The sequence below is a fragment of the Nematolebias whitei genome, chromosome 21 (genome assembly GCF_014905685.2).
Source record: "Nematolebias whitei isolate Nwh7 chromosome 21, NemWhi1, whole genome shotgun sequence".
NCBI lineage: Eukaryota > Metazoa > Chordata > Actinopteri > Cyprinodontiformes > Rivulidae > Nematolebias > Nematolebias whitei.
In genome coordinates this window covers 20090791-20111425 of record NC_056518.1, presented here as the reverse complement: position 1 = coordinate 20111425, position 20635 = coordinate 20090791, and the positions used below count along the sequence as shown (strand labels likewise).

The 20635-nt window shown below is 39.4% G+C and overlaps 1 protein-coding gene across 1 annotated transcript in view; it reads left to right on the top strand.

Moving 5' to 3' along the window:
- Positions 1–479: 479 nt before the first annotated feature.
- Positions 480–20635, top strand: part of LOC119427362 (palmitoyltransferase ZDHHC14) — a 38044-nt gene continuing 17888 nt past the window's right edge. Inside the window, exons 1-3 of the mRNA XM_037694963.1 lie at positions 480–942; positions 1410–1704; positions 15732–15892. Coding sequence (XP_037550891.1) covers positions 1469–1704; positions 15732–15892 — 397 coding nt within the window. The 5' untranslated portion in view covers positions 480–942; positions 1410–1468. The remainder of the gene's footprint in view (positions 943–1409; positions 1705–15731; positions 15893–20635) is intronic.

The window sequence follows — 20635 nt, the reverse complement described above, 5'->3', positions numbered from 1 at the left end:
ATTAAAACAATTAAAGACCTGAAATATTTCAGTTGGTGTGCAATGAATCTGAAATATATGAAAGTTTCATTTTTATCATTACATTATGGAAAATAATGACCTTTATCACAATATGCTAATTTTTTTAGAAGGACCTATATATATATATATATATATAAATATACACTCAAATAGATATAGTGATCCTATTTCGTGGTTTTTCCTCTATCGCGGTGATGTCTGGAATGTAACCGCCGCAATACAAGAGAAACTACTGTAACTATAAAAGGTCCATTTGGAGACCTGGTGGCCCCCTTGAGCCTCTCCCTGGACACGCCCCTGCTGATACGCTTAATGAACACCTAAAAACCCACGGACCTTGCTTTGGGAACCCCTTGAGCAGCTCGTCCTCCCCTAAGCCACCTACTTGCCTTTTTGCTCCAACCTCTGCTGAAGGGGGAGGAGCAGGCGGAGGCTCCTCTTTGCTCCATGTTCATGTTTGTTGTTTGCGAGGCTGCGTGTGGACGGGAGTGACGGACTGCTGGCCCTGCCAGCGCTCTGGAAAGCGGCAACTTTTTTCCCCCCCGGATGCGAGGCTGAACGGTGGACGTTTGAGAGCATGACACGTCGGTGATGCCTGTGAACGCTCGGCCGTATGGCTGTAAGGTCCTGCTCGGCTTGTGTTGTGCGCAAAGACTCGTACATTAGTCTCTGATTGACGGCCAGCCGAGCCAGGATGCTGGAGCTCGCCTGAGACGTGCGTGCTTTCTCTGGATTTCCCTTTTTTTTTTTTTTTCTCCACCGACCTCCTCAGCGACGAGAATATTTCTCAGTTCACCCATAAACTTCCAAAAAAAAAAAAAAAATGGTCTCCTTCGCTTTGGCTCGTAACAAACCCGGATAACGACGGGAGCAGCGACGCGACGACACCCCTGAAACGACGAGCAGCGTCCCCCACCCTCGGTAAGGCTTCGGCGGGCAGAGCAGGCGAACGCAGCCGGGATGTGACGCCTCGCTGCCGTCAGTCATACATGGTTGACAGCGCAGCCTGAAACTGCACCGAAACCTTCTTTGTGTTTTTATTTAAGCGTCGGTGCTTAAAGTAAAACAAGCAGTTCAGTGATTTTTCTCTTGAATTCGTCCAACATCGTAACTTAACGTTCGTCTCGTCAACTTGTTAGCTACGTTAGCCTGCTAGCATCACTTCATTTATTATTCAGGTATGTCGCGTTAGCCAAGCTGCTTTAACTTTAGCGACATTTTTGCAAAGTGACGTTATTTGCTGGTGTATGTTACAACACAGGACTCTCAGAGCTTAAACTAGTGAAGATATATATATATTTTTTTAAGACCGGAAGTGCACCTCTCAAACTTTTACACCAAAAGTTGTGAGCCTCTCTGCTAAACTTTAATCTGTTTCCTCCACACAGAAACTCGCCAGCCTTTGGGTTTATTCAGCTCTGGGAGTTTGTTTTCCCCTCTGCAATTAATGCATCTTGGGGAATCCATGAGAGAGTGTGAGTACAGTCAAATAAGTACTCGCAGCTCCACACCAATGGAGACCCCATACAAGAAAAGGACACTAAAGAAGAGGAAGTGGGAGGCCTTCCCTGGTCGAAACAAATTTTACTGTGATGGGAGGATTATGATGGCCAAGCAGACAGGGGTGTTCTACCTCACCCTTGTCCTTATCCTTGTAACATGTGGACTTTTTTTCGTCTTTGAGTAAGTAATATTAAGTGTTCATCTGCCTTGTGCTCACATCTGCTATTCACTTGACATGATTGTGGATCAGGGATTTCATCTCGTAGGCTCAGACACAGATCACTTACGTCAGATGCATGACTGGAGTCTTTTCCTTTCATCTGTTCAGGGTCAGGGTTCGTTTAGACTGGTTGGAGATTAGGTAGAAGCATCCCTTATAACATAATTCCTTAAGTAGACCCTGTGTATATCAACAGTGACTGATGTTGATGGAATAATTAAGTGGTTCTTTGGAGGTGTGGGCTTCCTGTCCTTAATATGTTTATGGGTTATACACGCCATGATGTTTTCAGCTTAAAAGGTTGTTGACAGTGACAAGTGTCAGCTTTAGTGGTGCATTAAAATGCTGGTCATGCAAGTTACTATTGTGTGGACATTTTGTTTTGAAATGTCCTTGAGCAAGATATTGAATTCTAACTAGATGGTTTTGTTAAATAAAGTTGTGTGTGTGGATGGGTTTTTATATAGAGGCGTTGTTAAAATTATTGTTATATTCAATTCAGTTTATTTATATAGCGCCAAGTCGCAACAGAAGTCATCTCAGGGCACTGGACAGAAACATTAATATTCTTAAAAATTAAATTAATAGCACTATTTATCTGAGGAGCAGACCGCTTTGAGTTCAACGTCATCACAGAGAACTCTCGTCTTGAGCAAGCATGAAGGCGACAGTGGAAAGGAAAAACTCCCTCTTGAGGAAGAAACCTTTAGCAGAGCAAGGCTCAGGACAATCGGTCATCTGCTTCCACTGGCTGGATTTGAAAGGAACAGATACACAATGGCAGGTCAATAATCACATTAAGTTAGAAATATCAAATGAAAACTATTCATTTGTAACAGTTCATTTTAAGAAATGAGGTCAGTTTGTCCTCCTGTAGTCTAATCCTATAGCAGCATAACAAGCCAACCCTAACTATAGGATTCATCAAAAAGCAAAGTCTTAAGCCCAGTCTTAACAAGCACGTAGATGTTTAACAACCTGTTAAAATACACCAAAATTCAGGAAATCACATCTACTTTATTCAAAGTTTTCTGGGGGAGGAACCCCATACCCCCCCTCCACCACCGGCCCGCTATTTGCGTTCCAGCTTTGATTATTTAACTTTTACTAAAGAATAAACTAGTTTCCAAGTAGATTCGATAATTTTCTTGCTCATGCTCATCATAATTGTTAAAGCCACTCGTTGTAATGTGTTGAAGACTGCTATAAAAAATAATACAGCAAGACATAAAATCCGCACAGTTTTGTCTTATCAGTTGTTAAATCCCTATATAAGAGATACTTGTGATCCGCTGCCAATTACCACATTTACTTGTTTAGCTATGAAACAGCCAAATTGGCTGAAAATAGGTCAACAATGGCAACATCCAGGAATGAGCCGATAGGCGTCAAGAATACCAACAAATTATGGACTGTGTTTATGCTCAGATTTGTTGACTAAATTATGCAGATAACAGTGCTTTGTTTATATTGTGTGCAGACCCACATTTCAGAGCTGTCAAAATATCTGGAAAACTAGTAAACTCTTTCAAAGCGCACCATTTGACATTATGGATAGCCTATTTTATGTTTGACTTCATAGATTGTAGTGAGTTCCTTTAATAGGATGGACCACACAATTGTCTTGCTTTCACGAAACACAGTTGATCCCAGTGTCATCAGCAGTTTTTTTTTTTTTCCTTTTCCTGCTGTTAGACCAATTTGAAAATAACACAGGATGCCTCTTCCCTCACTATCTCATCGCTGTGAGTAGACCACAGAAAATAGTATGTGGACAAAGACTTGGAGTGCTAGCATCCCTGAAGTATACCACCAGATATTGTGCATTCTTTCTGTCATTAGCCCATCACTTTGTCATCCATCACCTCAGAACCCCCATCAATACAAGATAAAAGTCCAGCTCTGTCATTAGATTTGTTGTTTAATTGGTGTGTTTATGGGTAAAGTGCCTCACAGACGGGAATGCTCACAGGCGAAATATGTGCAATGCTTGTTTGCTGCGTACTATCTGCACTCTAAAGACAGTCGATGCTAATTGGTATAGAAGTGTAACGTTAAGCCATCACTGTTGTCTCATACTCGTATTATGTTCGACGACTGACAAAAGGAAGCCCTGACTGAATTATCTTATATTTTATGACAAGTCTAAAAATAACTGAAATGGGAAAGAGCTTCGGAAACGGATTGAACGAGAAGCATGGACTGCCTTTATACAAAATAAAAATTGCCAGTAAATAAAACTTAAAAAGAAAAGACCCACGTGGATAACTGTGATTCAAAAAGATAACTGAAAACCATGATCAATTGATGACTGTTGAGTGAGTTACCGTATTTTATTTTTGGTCAAAATAACTAACCCCGGATTAAATAAGCTATTTGGCATCACCCAATTATAGTTCCTGTAACTGCAGTGCTTTTGATCAAAAACAACATATTGGCTCGTTCAGGAAGAGGGAATGATGCTAACTGTTAATGCTAACCTTATCACGTCATTAGCTAGTGTAATTCTACAAATGTTTCTTACACTGACTTAACTTTTAGAGTTTGTACTAAAGTGCTCCGCATGCTCCAGTAACATTTTTCATCTTCCTCTCAACCATGTTTATATCATAGCTTGCACATTAAATTCTGTGTTTATAAAATGTCAGCAAAGCAGACAGTACTTTCAAAGTATTGTCACCTCAACAGAGATACAGACATAACCCGTGACCGACGGGCAGTGTACTGAAACGCTGCAAGTTCAGACACCCAAGTTTCTTTATCATAAAACAGTTGATTAAATATTGGTTCTTCTTGGGCATCTATTTGAACCTGGATTTTATTTTTTGTCTTCTCTGCACTCGTAGGATGTCAGATGCTTCCTGGTGATACCTCTCTTTCTGCCCCCTTGGCTAGCTTCATTTCCTAAACACTGTGACCCTTCAGTAAATCTAGTCTGTGGTTTGTTTTCTGTTTGTTGTGACTACAGGGGAACATTTTACAGGAACACCATGCAGCCACAAAACTGCTTTCCAGCTAAGCTTTGCCTGCTCTATTCAACTGTCTGTCCTTTGGCTGGCTGAGTCCTCCTGACTGTCCTCTCTGTCCTCCCATCAGCTGAAAGGAGACATTTATCGGACAGGACGATGGTCAGCAGACCTGCACATTGGCTTCTGGTGTCATTAACTGTAATGTGTTTCGATTAGTTGCGTTTTCCCAAGTTCATTCAATGGACGTCAGCGTAGTGAAGTGCAGCTCTTCATTTACTTTGCAGAGGCTTCTTGTCGTTTGAAAAACATTTTAAATCAGTGGGTGGGGGTTCATATCTGTTTGAACATGTGTTCGTAGGGTTCAGGAGGAGTCAGCAGATGGCGAGTGTTTAGATGTGGAGACACTTTATTTTTTTTTATTTTTTTTTTAACAGTAAACTTTCCAGAGATCTTGCTACATCTCTGTGCTTGTTTTCTTTGTCTCTGTCTGAGGGGTGCTCAGCCATGTACAATAAACCCCGTTAGTGACCAGGACACTTTACTCTGTTTATTATTCTGTTGCTGGATCCCCACAGATGCCTCCATGGGTTGTTGTTTCACATGTTGCTTTCCGTCTCTTATGCCTCTTAAAAGTTAACTGAGGCAGATTTTTGATGTCTGAAGCGCAGTTCTGGATTGAGAGAAAAGTCAAACGAATCAAATGAGAGTAAAACTTTTGGTTGTTATGACCAGCACATTTTCATTCATTCAACCTTTATTTAGACTGGTAAATCCCATTGAGCCTCGACAACAGCGACAACAATAAACGGTTATAAAAAGTCATACAATTTTTTTTATGTATTTATTTATTTATTTTTTACAAATAGGATGGCCAAATTAAAAAAACAAAGTAAAAAGAAAAGTAATAAAAAACAGCTAGTTTCTAAGGCATTTGAACTGGCAGTTTAACATATGCCTGAAACCTTCACATAAGTATTGACTTAAGTAATTTGAGCTCTAAAAGGCTAAAGTGAAGAGCTAATCACATATTTTCTTGAGTCAAGCACTCTTACTTGTAAGCATTGTTTTCAGCTACAGACAAGTTACATTAACATCAAATTGTTAAACAAAGAAATGGGGATACACGATATTATCGGCATGTATCGGTATTGGATGATATTAGCGTTAAAGTTCAATATCAGACATCGGCCATTCCATAAAAAAATAACTCAACGATATAAAAGGTGCTGTTTTTGTATGACAACCCAGTGACAAGGATGCCTGCAGCGCCAGCACAAGGTGATGACGTCGCGCGCGCCTACCTGATCTCACGGCGGAGAGGAAAATTCAAAATGTCGGCGATGTGGAAGGGTTTTTTTTCCGTTGGTGAAGATGTCGGATTCCAAAAAAATTTTGGACTATGTTGAGCCTCGCTACATCGTCCCCAGTCCGAGATATTTTTCCAACGTAACCTTACCCGAGTTACAAGCCGTCATTTCCGACGTCATTGAGAAGCTAATAGCTGATATCACTTGGGTGAGTTTTACCACAGACATTTGGACGTCGTGTTAGCCCCGTTAGCATGATTAGTCTTACGGCACAATGGATAGACAAAAACTTTGAACTTAAAGTCTGTCCTTCATGCACAGGAGTGCAGAGGATCCCACACTGCAGCTATAGGAACCTGGAACAAGCCTCCACAAGTGAGACAGCATCGCAGGTGACTAATGCTAATAAATAACATTTAACACTTTTTATTTAATATAAGTTAAAGTGCTATGCATATCATATGGCTGTTACTGAATATATGTCACCAGCTGTTACACAATTTTTGTAGCAAATAAGCCTAAATAAGAGGGATATGTTCTGACAGGAAATTGTATAAAATATCTATTGATTATCGGCCAAATAAGTTTTAACATATCGGATATCGGCCAAAAATCCAATATTGTGCATCCCTACAAAAAAAACATAAGTGTAGGCTGTTGGGAGGGGGGGGGGGGGTGATAACAATAAGTGTGTGATTGGTGGGGCAAAGTTAAAGAGTGAGCTGGGTCTAGAAAAAGAATGTACAACGATCAGTGCCAGACCTTCACATCCATCTTGACATAATCGGACACAAAACTGCCAAGCTTCTCAGATGATGTTGCAGCATTGTTTAGTGGGTATCAAAGTCTGTAAGGACGGTTTGATAGTGCCTTTTACAAAATCAGCCTCTTCCAGGTCAAACACCAGGGCCTGCGTGTTAATGGGCATTTATTCAATATGGAACTCGTGGAAATTGAATTAAAGAAATTGTTACCAAAGTGTTAGAAAATGGTTCCTATTTTGAAACCACTAGAGCAACTGCACATGCAAAGATCAGGTCAAGTATTATAATTGAAAGCATTCAAAATATTTTTAATGTTACTGAGCAGTAAATTGAGCTGCAGATTTACATCTGTAGAAAGTTTCCCGTCCTTTTGGTAGCCTCTTGCTTTTGTTTGTCTGCTGACTTTGTTTTTAACAGCCGTACAAATATTAAAGATAACTTCCTTGGAGGCTGTAAAAAAAAAAAAACTCATTGAAGATATAATATGGTAATAATGAGACACTTTGTAATGGACTGAAAAAGAAATCTGCTTTGTGAGTGTTTGATGTCAAGCTAAAAGTTTGTTAAAACAATCTGTGCGTCCCTCTTCATTTCACGTTAAAGGCCAGCTGATCTACTCGTTATCACTTGCAGTTCTTCATTATTTATTCATTTTTCTGGTGTTCTTGGCAGACTTAAACATTTAGGATAAAAACAAGCAAAACCTATGTTGATAATGATCAAATCAAGGAAGCACATGTACTTGTAAGCATCTGATTTATATACTGCAACAGTTCCTTTATTACATCTCCTGGGAGCTATACTTTGAGAAGGCCATCAGACGTATAACTCATGAAAATAACACATTTACAATGTATAACAAAGGTCGCTCAGGAAACAATTTATCTGCTGTAAAACAACAGGAATATTTGCTCCTAGTGACAAGTTCTTTAAAAATCACCCATGACCCAGTAGTTTGTAAATCGTCTTGTTTATGGCAACATAAGAAAGACTCGCAGCTGTGTAAAACATTCAACGGTCACTGCAAAGTCGATCTTATTTTTTTTCTTTTGTTTCACCTGATTTATGAGAAGTTGTTTGATGTTTTTCTCCATCAGGAAGAGGAACATTTCTTGATTCAGAAAATAAAACAACTCTTTGGAAGGTGTTGGCTTGCAGTCATGTGAATCCCATCAAATATGCTCGAGCATGACTGAGAAGTTTGTATTCTTAAAAAAGGCAACAATACCACTTGTAATTTCTTCCACAGAACTGATTAACAATGTACATAAAATGAGTGTTTGATTGTGTCTGTGCTGTTAGACAGGTTTGTCCTAATGACTAATCTTTGCAGCTAATTCTTGGAAGCATTGTTGAAAATAAGTATGCCCAGATTTTGTAACCATCCAACACCACTTCCTAACAAGATTTTTTTTTTTCCACGTTTGATGAAGTGCCTGTTTATCTTGTAAACTGAGAAGTGTAGCTCTTTTGAAGGGAGTCATCACCAAAATGAAACACCGAAGCCACTTAAAAATACCATTTAATATATACCACGATAGCTTTTAGCATTGAGCACTGAGCAAACATGCAGCAAAGTAGGTAACTTTTTTTTTGTTTTCATTTTGAAGTTTTGGTGAATGAACGGTGTTTCAGCATGCTGGTACAAAAACAAAGTTAGCTTTTGGAAATGTCGTAAGGCAAATAGTTGCGAAACAGTCTTTGTCCGCATAATTCAAACAGTCACACCCATGTTAGACATGGTTTATGGAAACAAAACAAAAAAAGCATTCCTCTCAAGCCACTTCAGTGACACACTAAATTTAGTTTAGTCGCCTTATACCTTTTTGTTAAAAAAAAAAAAAACATAAAAAGTTCTACTCCCAAAAATAGTGTTTTTCCTACATGTTTTGCATGTGGTTTACAAGAATACAATATGTATCATGTTTGACAGAGAACATAATAAATTGCCAGGTTATTTTAGGTGTTAACATGTTCTTTTAGGCATTTTACTGCCACCATCTGTTACTTTGACCATTTTATAATGCAAATATCTAAATATTAGATTGGTTTTGTTACATCTCTCCCTGACATTTTCTAGTCTTAATCAATCCAGAACTCTTTGTCTGACAGCTTCTCTGAGCCTTCCTCCAGTAGTGATTGAGTACATGACACCTGATGAAGCTTTGCTGCACTGTTCACATCTGTTCAAGATTTGGAAGGAAGTCGCAGTTATATTATTATATTATATTAGTTTGACTCAGTTGTTTCATTGTGGCAGACTCTCATCACGGCTGAGTGCCGGTGCTTTGGATTATTCTTATAGCACACTTGTCTTTTCCACTGTATCATGTTTTCCATCAGGATTAGGTAAAGTGTTTTAGAGAGGACATGGAAGGCTCAAAATGGGAGTTGAATTTTACTTTATTTATTTTATAAATATTCTGTTTAAATGCAAAACCTCAGGCTCAAAGTAAAGCTCACCATTTCCTTAGGTTTTTTTCTGAAGACTTCTTTTTCGTCTTTGTGTCTTGTTTTTCTTGACAACTGGCGAACATATGAGTGTGGCTCAGAATAAAGGAGCATTGATAGTAGTATCGGGCCTGACTGGTGCTGAGGATTTGACGTCGGCAGACTCCAGGCCATTGATTGGTTCTCTGACCCATTTATATGTGCTAGTTCAAAAACTGTAAACAAGCTAACATTAGCCAGCATTAGCTCAACTTTTTTTTATATTGATTTGCGCTCCCTCCTTCGGCATGGTACTGCTGTATGACCTCGTAAACTCTTGTTCTGTCGTTTCTTCTAGCAGCACACAGCCTTCTCTGACTCTTTTTTTTATCTTGTTTTTGATGAGAAAAAGAATGAACAATAGCACGAGCTCCATGATTTCCATTGTCAGGTGTTGTGGAAAAACAACACGAGTCTCAAGCGTTCTTGCGATGACGATCTTGCCCACGTGCCAAAACAACCAAAGCTGTGCAGAGCCGGGAAAGACCTGGGCCAGGCCAACCCAGACCAGACCATACAATACACAAATGCCATAACTTAATCCATACATTTCCGCTTTCGTCTTCCTCTGTCTTTTTCTTGGCAGCTGTATCTCTTAACATCCTTCTACCAATATACCGGTACACACTGTCCCTTCTCTGCATTCGTCCAAACCATCTCAGTCTGGCCTCTTTAACTTTATCTCCCAGTTGTTCAACCTGTGCTGTACCTCTGATGATCTCATTCCTAATCTTATCCATCCTTGTCACTCCTAAGAAGAACCTCAACATCTTCATTTCTGCCACTTCAGGTTCTGTCTCCTGTCTTTTTGTCATTGCCACTGTCTCCAGACCACATAACAGAGTCACAAATGTAGCCATAGTCTTTTGTCACAAATCACATCTGAAACTTTTCTCCATCCACTCCATTCTTCACTTCTTTATTTTCACTTTTTCACCTCTTTGAAATCCAGAGTAAAAACTTTCTAAAATATATATCTTTAATCCTATGGGAGTGGTCTAGAACGTAAACCGAAAGATGTGTGATTAAAACCATAACCTGATGTTCTGCATGTTTTAATGTCATTTCACTCAATACTCGTAGCTTATAATTATAAAATTGTATAATAATCATTTTGAGACAGAATATGATGCCATTTTTTTTGCTTATTTAGCATATATTGCCAAACAAAGCCTGTATTTTATCAAAATGATGTTTCCGCATTGAAATGTAGTTTTATTTTTCATGTGAAGTCTGTTTTCTGTTGATCCTAACATTTATTTAAAGATTATGGACTACAGAAGGGACAAGGGAGCTGAATGAACAACCATCTAAATTTCACTGCTTTTGTTCAATTTCTAACGGATCCACCTGTGATGCTGGTTTTTTGTGGCAAATATCAAACATGGATCTGGACTTCCAACCCCAATTTGGTCATCATGCCCACATCGTACTAATAACCAGCTTTTGCTATCGTCCTGGCTTGTATGCTTTAACTCTCTTTTCCTTGGGGTCCACTTCAGTCTTGGCATTATTTTTGGATCATACTCAAAACTCGGTTCTCGTTCTTAATCACCCAAGTTGCTTGTTTTGATATTTCAGTTCGCAGTGGACGTCATTGTGCTGTCTCTGTCTTATTGACTGCTCACTTCTTTTTATTTTCTTCCTTGGAGGCTTCAGCTCACTCGTGGCTGTTTCCAGGGTAACCGCATTCCCTTTCGAAACTTACCATGTCTGACACTGGATGCTGTCCGTCTCCATGGCAACTTAACCTTGAAAGTCCCAGTAAATATAAGATTTGGCATTAAGCACATAAAAATAGACGTGAAACTCAGGCAAGATCAGCTGTTTGTTTCATTTCTAAGTAAAAAGACGTATTTATTTATTGTGTATTCTCTTCCTGATTAATGATCTTGTGTTAAATCTTGATGTGGGTTAATTGTTAGATGTGTAGCGCCCCATGCAGTGTTCTAGAAAGTTTGTTTCTGTATATGCGACTTCCCACTAGTATTACGGTAAGTGAAATGGATAGGTAGCAAATATTTGTGTTAAATGGGTAGACAAAAAAGTCTCGAGATGCAAAAACCTACTGGCAAAAATATTTGCTCAGTTCACAGCTGGTGAGTTTACTGTATTATGTGAAGTTGTTTTTGATGCCTCCAGACAACTCTTCAGTGGAGATGCCATCTCTTTTCAGTGTTTCCTGGAGAGTTGCCCTCGCAGCAAAGCCTAAATGCTCAAAAATCTGCCCACATTTCTTTCTAGGAGTTGAAGCAAAGTAATTTTTTTTTATGTTTCAGCTCTTCACATGGGTCTTGTAACAATTGGACTTTGGTACATAAGAACAAACTGACACCTACTGATATGAAAGTGGCAAGCATCAAGTCTGTTGTGATATAATCATGAAGCATGATTTAATTTTCTTTTTTTTCTAGATGAACCGTGTTCAGTAAAGTTTGAAAACTATAATTGTGACATTTTGGAAGAGTAACAAGTCAAAGTATAAGACAACCTAGTCAAATGTTTTATACATTTTGGGAATTCTTCATAATTCAAAGGCCTAAAGGTTTATGTCAATGTGCTTTAATGCCTTTCATCATTACAGCAGGCTTTGTTCTCTTTCTATGTTTTTTTTTTTTTTTTTCCAAATTCTCAGCAGCCAATAATATTTTCAGAGAAAAGGCACATGCTTTCCAGTGCACTAGCATTTTTCTAAATCTTTTTTTTCTCACGCACCAGGTCTCCACATTTCAACTCCCAGATAAATTCTTCTGTTCACAATGAGGCCACCTAAAACCAGAGTTAGCCCTCTGTGGCCCAAGGGAATTTGTTGGCTGAAAGCCCTGAGGGAGAACCATGACAACCCCTTTTGGGCCCTGAAACTGATTGTGGAAAAAAAAAAAATGTTGTTTTTGGCACATACTCGCATGCCTGCTTTTGGTCCTTCTGTGTCTTTCAAGATACCATATTTATTGTACTGACCTTAACCCAGTTACTCACTGCACTTTGCTCTTTATCAATTAATTTGATCTAATCTAATTTCTTTGGTGCTACTACTAAATCTAACAATGCTTATATTGTCACCTCCTGTTGTAAATTGAGCCAAATTTGTCGTAGGAATACCGACTAGCAAAGAGCTGAGTTAAGTTGTGACCAGTGTGTGGACCAGCAGATATTGTTTTTAGTAACATAATCTAGTCTGATAAATTCACTTCAGATGATGCCTGTTTTTTTTTTTCTTGGCTTTGCTTGTGTAAAATACCTCTGAGAAAGTGTTTACAAATGCAGCTCATTGCTAGACTGAAGGGCAAACAGACGTGAAGGAGGAAAACTGCTTGCGTGAAGATGTTGAGATCCTCTTCAAAGGAAAATAGCCTTGATTTGTCTAACGGAACATAGCGGGTTTCTTTTTGAAGCAAGTATGCAGTAAGTCACTAAGCTATCCACATGTTCAAGCTGTAAACCAGTTTTAAATTGACTTGCACAAAAGGAACAAGAAGGTTAAGAGTTCACCATAGATTTGGTAAAAAACTTTCTGCTTCAGCGTATACTCATGAAAAGTATTGTCTGGTTTGGTTTAAGACCAAACTGAAAAATTAACATCAATCTAAAATAAAATGAAAGCGTTGCTATCTTGTTCTGTCCAGTGTTACACCATTAGGAGATGGGATTTGGTCTTTGTGCTTCCATCCTGATTAGTTTAAGAAAATGAAAACTAAATGTCGTGTTGCATGCACAATAATCCAGGTAGATAAATCTAACTGCGCTTTGCCACTGTCTCAACTCTCATTGGTTCTGCACCACACCACACCAGTTTAGGGCCTGCCCACTGCTGGTACTCTGCCCAGTTTATGGGACCGCCTTGTTTGTGGTTTTAAGCACACGGCTCCGAGGTGCCCATTTTGACGTAAGCAGACATCAGCCGGTGATTGGCCAGCAGAGCTATGTGGATGACCCGTCCAGCAAAACTGCAAACTACTTCTGAACCTTGACTTCTCTCTGATTGTGTTGACGGACAGCACACAAGTAATTGAGCGCATTTACAGAGATATCAGAGACTTGATGACAGAGACCCATTCTTATAAGCAGTGCTGGGATAAGCTAAAGAAACTGAAGTCCAGTTTTGGGGTGATTAAGGACCACATTGGGTGGAGTGGCTCGAACACGATGACCAGTTACGATACCACCCACTTTGCATTGACGGTCCCGCCCACAGAGCAGGGCAACGAGTCACAGTGGCAAATCACCTACACCTGAGAACAACGAATAAGACTAGAGCCGAGTGGAGTCTCGCTTGTCAATGGCAAAGTGGCTCAATAAATTGAGTCACGTCCTCTGGACAAATTCTTCTGTGTTAAAAAGTTTAATCTTTTATACAAAAAACGTCTTCAGTCAGCAAGTTGGTTCTGCAAGCAAACACTTCTAAGCAGCACCTTCTCATAGTGGATCAACCAGTTTGCTGGTGACTGTTGGTTTGACGGTCCTCTTTTTGCATGTGATAACTAGTTTTGGCTGTCACCAGCAAACTGGTCAAACTTAACAATCGATCTTTAGTCTCCTGATGGCCACTTGCTATTCACAGAGGACAGTGATACTCGCAATAACATCATTGGAAGAGGGGGACAATTGGGACACTGAGGCCTCTACCCCTGTTTAGTGATGGGGGGGTTCTCTTCACAAAGATTCCTTTCTATTCCAACATCGTCATCCCTGAATGAGGGACCACTGGGCTGCAGATGGGTGTAAACCTGGGTTGTTTCCTTGATGTACGTGGAAACAAAGCAGCCAGCCACTGGCCAAAAGGATGGCCCAGCACAGAAGAGCAGCATAATCAAGCCAGGACTCTGCGATCTACAATCATCTGCAGACCAGTGGTCACTCTTTCAGAGATTAAGATGTTCACATCCTTGATGGAGATGAACGTTGGTTTGAGAGAGGAGTAAAGGAAGCCATTTTTGTGAAGGGAAGCCGCCCATCATTAAACAGATGTGATCCATGTGCAATTGTCCCCCTTTTTATAATGCTATTTTTTCTAGTATCACATAGCCCTCTGTGAATAGCAATATGGCTATCAGGGCACTATTGGATAGGCTGATGGTCCTCTATTTGCAGCTCCTCAGTCTGAAGAAGACATTTGGATAAAAGACGAAACGTTTCAACAAAGAAGAACCCGTCCACAGGACCCGACTCAACCTTATTAGAAAACTTCCAAAAGCTTTAAATTAAAAAAAAAAATCTCTTTACACATCATATATCTCATTAATAAGACAAAAAAAAATTGTTCAGGCGTACTGTCCTTGGACAAGTTTTAATGTTTTTGCTGAAAAGCAATGTTCTAGAAAGTCATAGTGTCACCTCGGGCATAAAGCACAAGAGTTTTTGCCTGAATTTGTCACAGATTAGCTGAGGGTGCTGCGAGATTTTGAGCATTGTTTGTCAGATATTTTTCTTTTTCCTCAGGAAAACATGTTGTAGCTTCACATCATGTTGAGTTTTAAATAAAACTGGTAACCGTTTCATATTCACCCGGCTTTCTAAACTGATGGACACAGTTTATTGTTAAACGCCTGAGACTGTGATGGTGCTGTATCATCATCTTGGTTGAGCTTTTATCCAGTTTAAGGGGGCAGTCATCAACTTTGTCAGTTATTGAAATCAACTTAAATTTGCATCCTTTCTAAAGATTTTCATCAGCAGAACCCAACACAGGAGGACCAGATATAGTTTGTTTTAATCAGAATAATTGGTTGAAAAATCTGCCCTTGTTATTTTAAGGTCAATGAGATGGTGTGATAGTTATGATGCGTTTATGGTGAGAAAATCTAAAGTTGTTCGACAGCATTTAATACAAATTACCTGTAAAAGAGACAAACCGTGAAGTGTAATTGAATAAACTTGTGTATTTGACACCAATTAAATCACTGAACAAATAATCAAAGTCATCTTATATGAATATTAATATTACTGCGAACCTTCACTAAACTAACCTTTCCGCATTTGTCAACAGCGTCTGTCGTAGCATGCACTCAGAACATGTTTAGTTGTTTTTGCCATAAAGTTCTCTGACTGCAACTTAAATCAGACGGAATGCCAAATGAAATGGGATTCTGCAGACTTGCCCCACCTTTTGTGGGACTAAATGGGATTTGAACTAGATGCACAATTGGATATTTAATGAGATTTATGTGAAATTATCTAATGGAAGAGATGGGGAACCTTTGTATGTCCGCTACATGGTTATGTTGTCCGTTAGGTTGCAGGTCAAAGGTGCTATTGGTTCCTGAATTTACCTGTGATTAGGCTTCAGATTTACTCAGTGTTTGTGTTTTTTCTCTGTTGAAATTCAAAAAGGCTGGAGCTCTAAAATTTCTGCCTTCAACCTGTAGCTGACAAAATCAAAATTTATGGCATGATTTATTTTTTTTAACCTTTTATTTACATCTTCTTTTTTTTTTTTTTTTTTTTTTCATCCAACCAGTTGTCGATTCCTGGCAGAGCAGCTGACCCCGATCATCCCAGTTATAGGAGGCGCGCTGTTTTTGTTTGTACTTGGAACTCTACTGAGGACCAGTTTCAGTGACCCTGGGGTGCTACCAAGGGCTACCCCTGATGAAGCAGCTGACTTGGAGAGACAAATTGGTAAGAAACCTCAATCATCACTCAATTAATGGTTTTGACTACAGCAAAAGGATTTAAACGTCTTTTATATAACATTTTCATTTTTTGGCTCCTTCCCTTGTATATATTTTTTCTGCTTTTGTCCCCGTGTATTTTTTCAGGCCGTCACTCCTCTGCCATTGCAAAGGGTGTAAATAGAGTTGGTCATTTTGCTTTGTGTGTCAGAGAGGAGTCTTGTTTGTCTAATTAACACCCTTCTCAGTCATCTCTTCCAACTTTTCTAAGAAAAGATTTGCCTGTGTTTGTGAACTAGTGTGTGAGCTGTGAAGGACTTTTTGACACATTAACAGAGTAAGGAGTCTAAAGTAAACCTACAGAGTCAAAAATATTGGGATCTATCACCAATTTTTAACAGTGCTCAAGATTTTGTCTTAAATTAAATTCTAGTGCAACGTTGACCAAATTGCCTCATCTGTTTTATATCTATAGCTTTTCTAAGAATCCTGATTTAATGTGTTGTTTGGTTTTAAATTGCTGTTTGACTGATTTTTTTTCTTGTTCATGGTGATGTTTTTCCCAGTAGGTCACTTGCCTTGAGAGGGCGCTCGTCTCGTCTGGGTTTTTTGTTGACTGGGGGGAGACGGTGAGAGAAGTGTAGCTCTACGGGAAGCAGAGTGCTATATCGGTACTGCGTGTTAGCTTTGCGCTACGTTGTTGTGGACCGGGGGGAATAGCGGAGCGCCATGCTTGTATTGCACGCAGTTTGGAGTCTGAGCGGAGCTGCTACAATCTCCGCTCCCTGTCCAGAAGTGGCAGAGCAGAGTGCGGGGTGGGGGATTTAGTAGGCGGGGTGCTTAGTTCTGTTGACAGGGCAGGTCGCCCTCCTTGGTTCATGGTAGGGGAAACGCTAAGTGTGACAAGTAAAATTGTTGATGCCCTAAAAACTAGCTGACTTACCAGCAGTTCAACTCTGAGAATGGCTCACCTCAGGCCAGAGCCACCTAACAGAGCTATTTTGTGATGTAGGTCTGTTGCACTTTGCACAACAGGGCATTGGTTAACCCTGTCGCCTCACAGTAAGAAGGTTGCAGGTTCACCATATGTCCTTTCTGTGTAGAGTTTACTTGTTCTCCTCATGCACGTGTAAAGTTTCTCCATTTCATTTATTTATTTTTATAGCGCCTTACACAACCACGGTGATGGTGACCAAAGTGCTTAACAAAAACAGCAATTAAAATGACAACAAGTTAAAAGCAAGAAAAAAAACACAATAAAATAACAAAAAGAGAACCAGAAATGTCAACACGTATTTAAGTACTAAAAGCCTGTTGGAATAAAAATGTTTTAAGCTTCGATTTAAAAGGGCCAAGTTCAGTAATCTGGCGTAGCTCAAGTGGGAGATTATTCCAGAGTCGAGGTGCGGCCGCAGAAAAGACACGGTCACCCCAGCGTTTATATTTTGTCCTAGGAACAGAGAGCAGCTGGCTGGCTGACCTCGGAGACCTGGAGCGGGTGGGGAAACTTAACAACTCTGTTATATAAGGAGGAGCGAGGCCATTCAGAGCTTTAAAAACAAATGATAAAAGTTTAAAATCTATTCTATTCCGGACACTCCGGTTTCCTCCTGCAGACCAAAACCATGCATATTTGGTAAATTATCTCTAAATTGTCCCTAGGTATGAATGAGAGCGTGTACGGTTGTTTGTCTACACGAGTTCCTGTGATGGATTTGCAACCTGTCCAGAGTGTACCCCACCTCTTGACCTTTGGAGTTAAGTGCCAGCGCTGCCATGACTCAGAAAGGAAAAGGCATGTCAAGAAAATGGACGGATGAAGATCAGTCGCACTGCTCAAACAAAAAATCTAATGTTTGGAAAAATACATAAAAAAAAAAAAAAAACACAGATGGGATTTTGTATTACTTTATAAATGATAGTCTGAGATAAGCACACATTGATGATGGCACGTCTAAAATAAATGTTGGCACAATGAATAAGTCATAAAGTTGATGTGAAAATGAAGACGGATGAAGCACAAATTACAATTTGAAAATGTACTTGGCTTGAATGGGTGTCAGGCATTTCTCCAGATATTCTCCACAACAATAATCTTGTTTGGCTGCAGAAATGTTCTCTTACAAGGTGTCACCATTTGTTGTCGCTACAAATAGCCCTCCATCTACTTGTCTTTAAACTCTTAATTTATTAACGTTTGCTGAAACTTGCTGAAGCAGTTTATGACTATAAAATCAGGAGCCATTTTTGTAGATGCCTTTCTGTGAAATAAATACTCACCAAACATTTCACAGTCTCTTAACAGATGTAGAGAGATTTAAAAAAAAAAACTTCTCTGTCAGGTCACATTAGTTCTTCCTTTTTCTGTCATTCTTTTTTAAAATCCACTGTGTACTCTCTTGATTTATTGAGGGATGCCATTTGTCCAATAGTTGTATGCAAACAGCAAGTTTTTTCTGCTTTCTAATCCCCAATCTCTAAATGTGCCCTACTGCTTGTTAGCTAAATGAATTATCACCACTTAGCTCAAAGGTTTAGCTGTCTAAATCCTGATTTTCAAAGTCTCCTTTAAACTTTTGTTCTTTTGTGTTTGGAATGTGAAGCTCCTATTTACCAGCCTTTAGTTCTTTTCCGTACTTCAGGCCATTAGAACCTCATTAAACAAACTCCGGACTGGCTTAATTAATCTCATTAGGAGACTTGAAAGCCTTTAGAGGAAAGGTAGAGTACATAAAACGTGAAGCAGCAGGCTGAGACAGCACTGATTACAAGCACCACATTCTACTGGAATGGATTTTTTTTTTTTTTTTCAAAAGATAAACAAATTGGGGAACAAAGATATAGTCATACCGGTCATACTTTGTCCCCCCCATTAAAAAAAAAAAAAAGCAAAGTAGACTCTGTCATTGAAGCAACTGGTTTCCCCTGAACTTTTGTAAATCACAACAGCCTCATAAATAGTTGACAATGTTTTCAAAGCAGAGTGGTACAAGGCTCAAGTTCGGCACATCTTATCGATCTGTTGACTAAGCACTGAAGGCCCTACTCTCTGAACACTGAGGCGTTTGGGTCTCTTTCATTCCATATCCCAGAAGGGAAAGCTTATATGTAAGCTTTAGCTGTCGTTACGGGAGCTACTATTTCCTTGTCTGCCGAATTTCAGGTTCAGGTTGTCGTGATGTATAGTCTGCCTCAAACAAACTTTTTCTTGGCACGGTAAGGACATTTGACCCATTAAAAACAAAATGCACGCGTCATTCCCGTTCGGTCTCGTCATTTAATTTTAATGTTGCAAGGAAAACATTAGGCGTTCTAAGAAAGAGCGATGCCATTGCAAGGGTGCACAGATTGCTGTTTAGCTCCAACCGAAGTCAAAACAAGAGTTGATTTCTCATCGCTGTGCTGCATTTGATGCTTGTTCATGTCTGGCTGCCCAGTATGTCAGGACCAGACAGGCTGGCGTTATTTCACTTACTGCATGCCAAATCCCAGAAAATCTCCGAAGCTGTAATCAGAGTAAAAACATGACCAGAAAGGCTCGTTTCTTTTCTTTTTTTTTACTCCTAAAATGGTTCAACCTTGGTTGTGATTTTCAGGACGGACCCCCAGTTTTTGCAAAGCTGCCAGCCTGTTAGTTTACATACAGTACAGCTAAAAAGTCTGGACATCCCTCCTTGCTCCTAAAACCTTTTTCAAACACTTGTGCTGTAGCTGGAAAAACATCAGCCTCATGTAGCCCTGACTAATTTATGATCATTGCACCAATAAACGCCACTAAATCCAAATACTTTGCACAAATGTAATTATCATAAATAAATAAAGCAAATCACAAAACCCTATCGATTATGAACACCAACTTTAGATGTTAAATTGGAAAAGTAAATCAACCAGACTACATCAGGGACTTTATCTTGAATTAACCTGGCAGTGACCAGAATTATCATAAATAGTTTTTCATCTGAATAATATGCTGTTTTTTTTGTTTGTTTTTTTTTGTCATACCACTGCATCATCTTTCTGTCTGTCCTCTTGAATCAGCATCCAATCATGATTTATTATTTATGTTGGTACTCAAACCGCCATCGTGATCACTTTTCTCATTTCCCTTCTCAGTGTTACCAACAGGAGTAGGCCACATTAATGTTTAACTTTCTTGCTTTTGGCTGAACAATAGCTATTAGGTGTGCATGTAGCGGAATAAAAGGCTCTCTTACAAAACTTGACAAACGATGCTCATTTTTCACCAGCATAAAAACATCATCTTTCATTTCTGTTTCAAAGTGATGATTTGTATACATGGAATCATAAACATAAACACAGGTACTCATGTCCGTATGTCTGACAATATAAAGCTACTGGTACAGTCATTAGCGGTCATTTTGTTATCAAATTGCACAAAGAGAGAATATTTGTTTGTTTTTCTTGTACATTTGTGGTTGAATCTAGTGACGGGACATGAACAGATTAAAATAAATTGTGGAGGACAGCTGCTGTGGAGCTCTTTAGAGGGATGCACAAGAACAGAGCTGTTGAGCTGTTTTACTGGAAAACGTTCGAGAGAAGATTGACTGTGGAGTAATTGAACTGGCCTTGACTGGAGCAAAAAGCTGCTCGCCAAGTCCATCCTTTCATGCATTAGGCACAATTTCATTCTTGTGTACACCATATACATAAACAATGTTGATTTCTTTAACTTTAACTACGTAGAAAATGCACATGTAACAAAAACATCAAGCAAATTATGTATTTT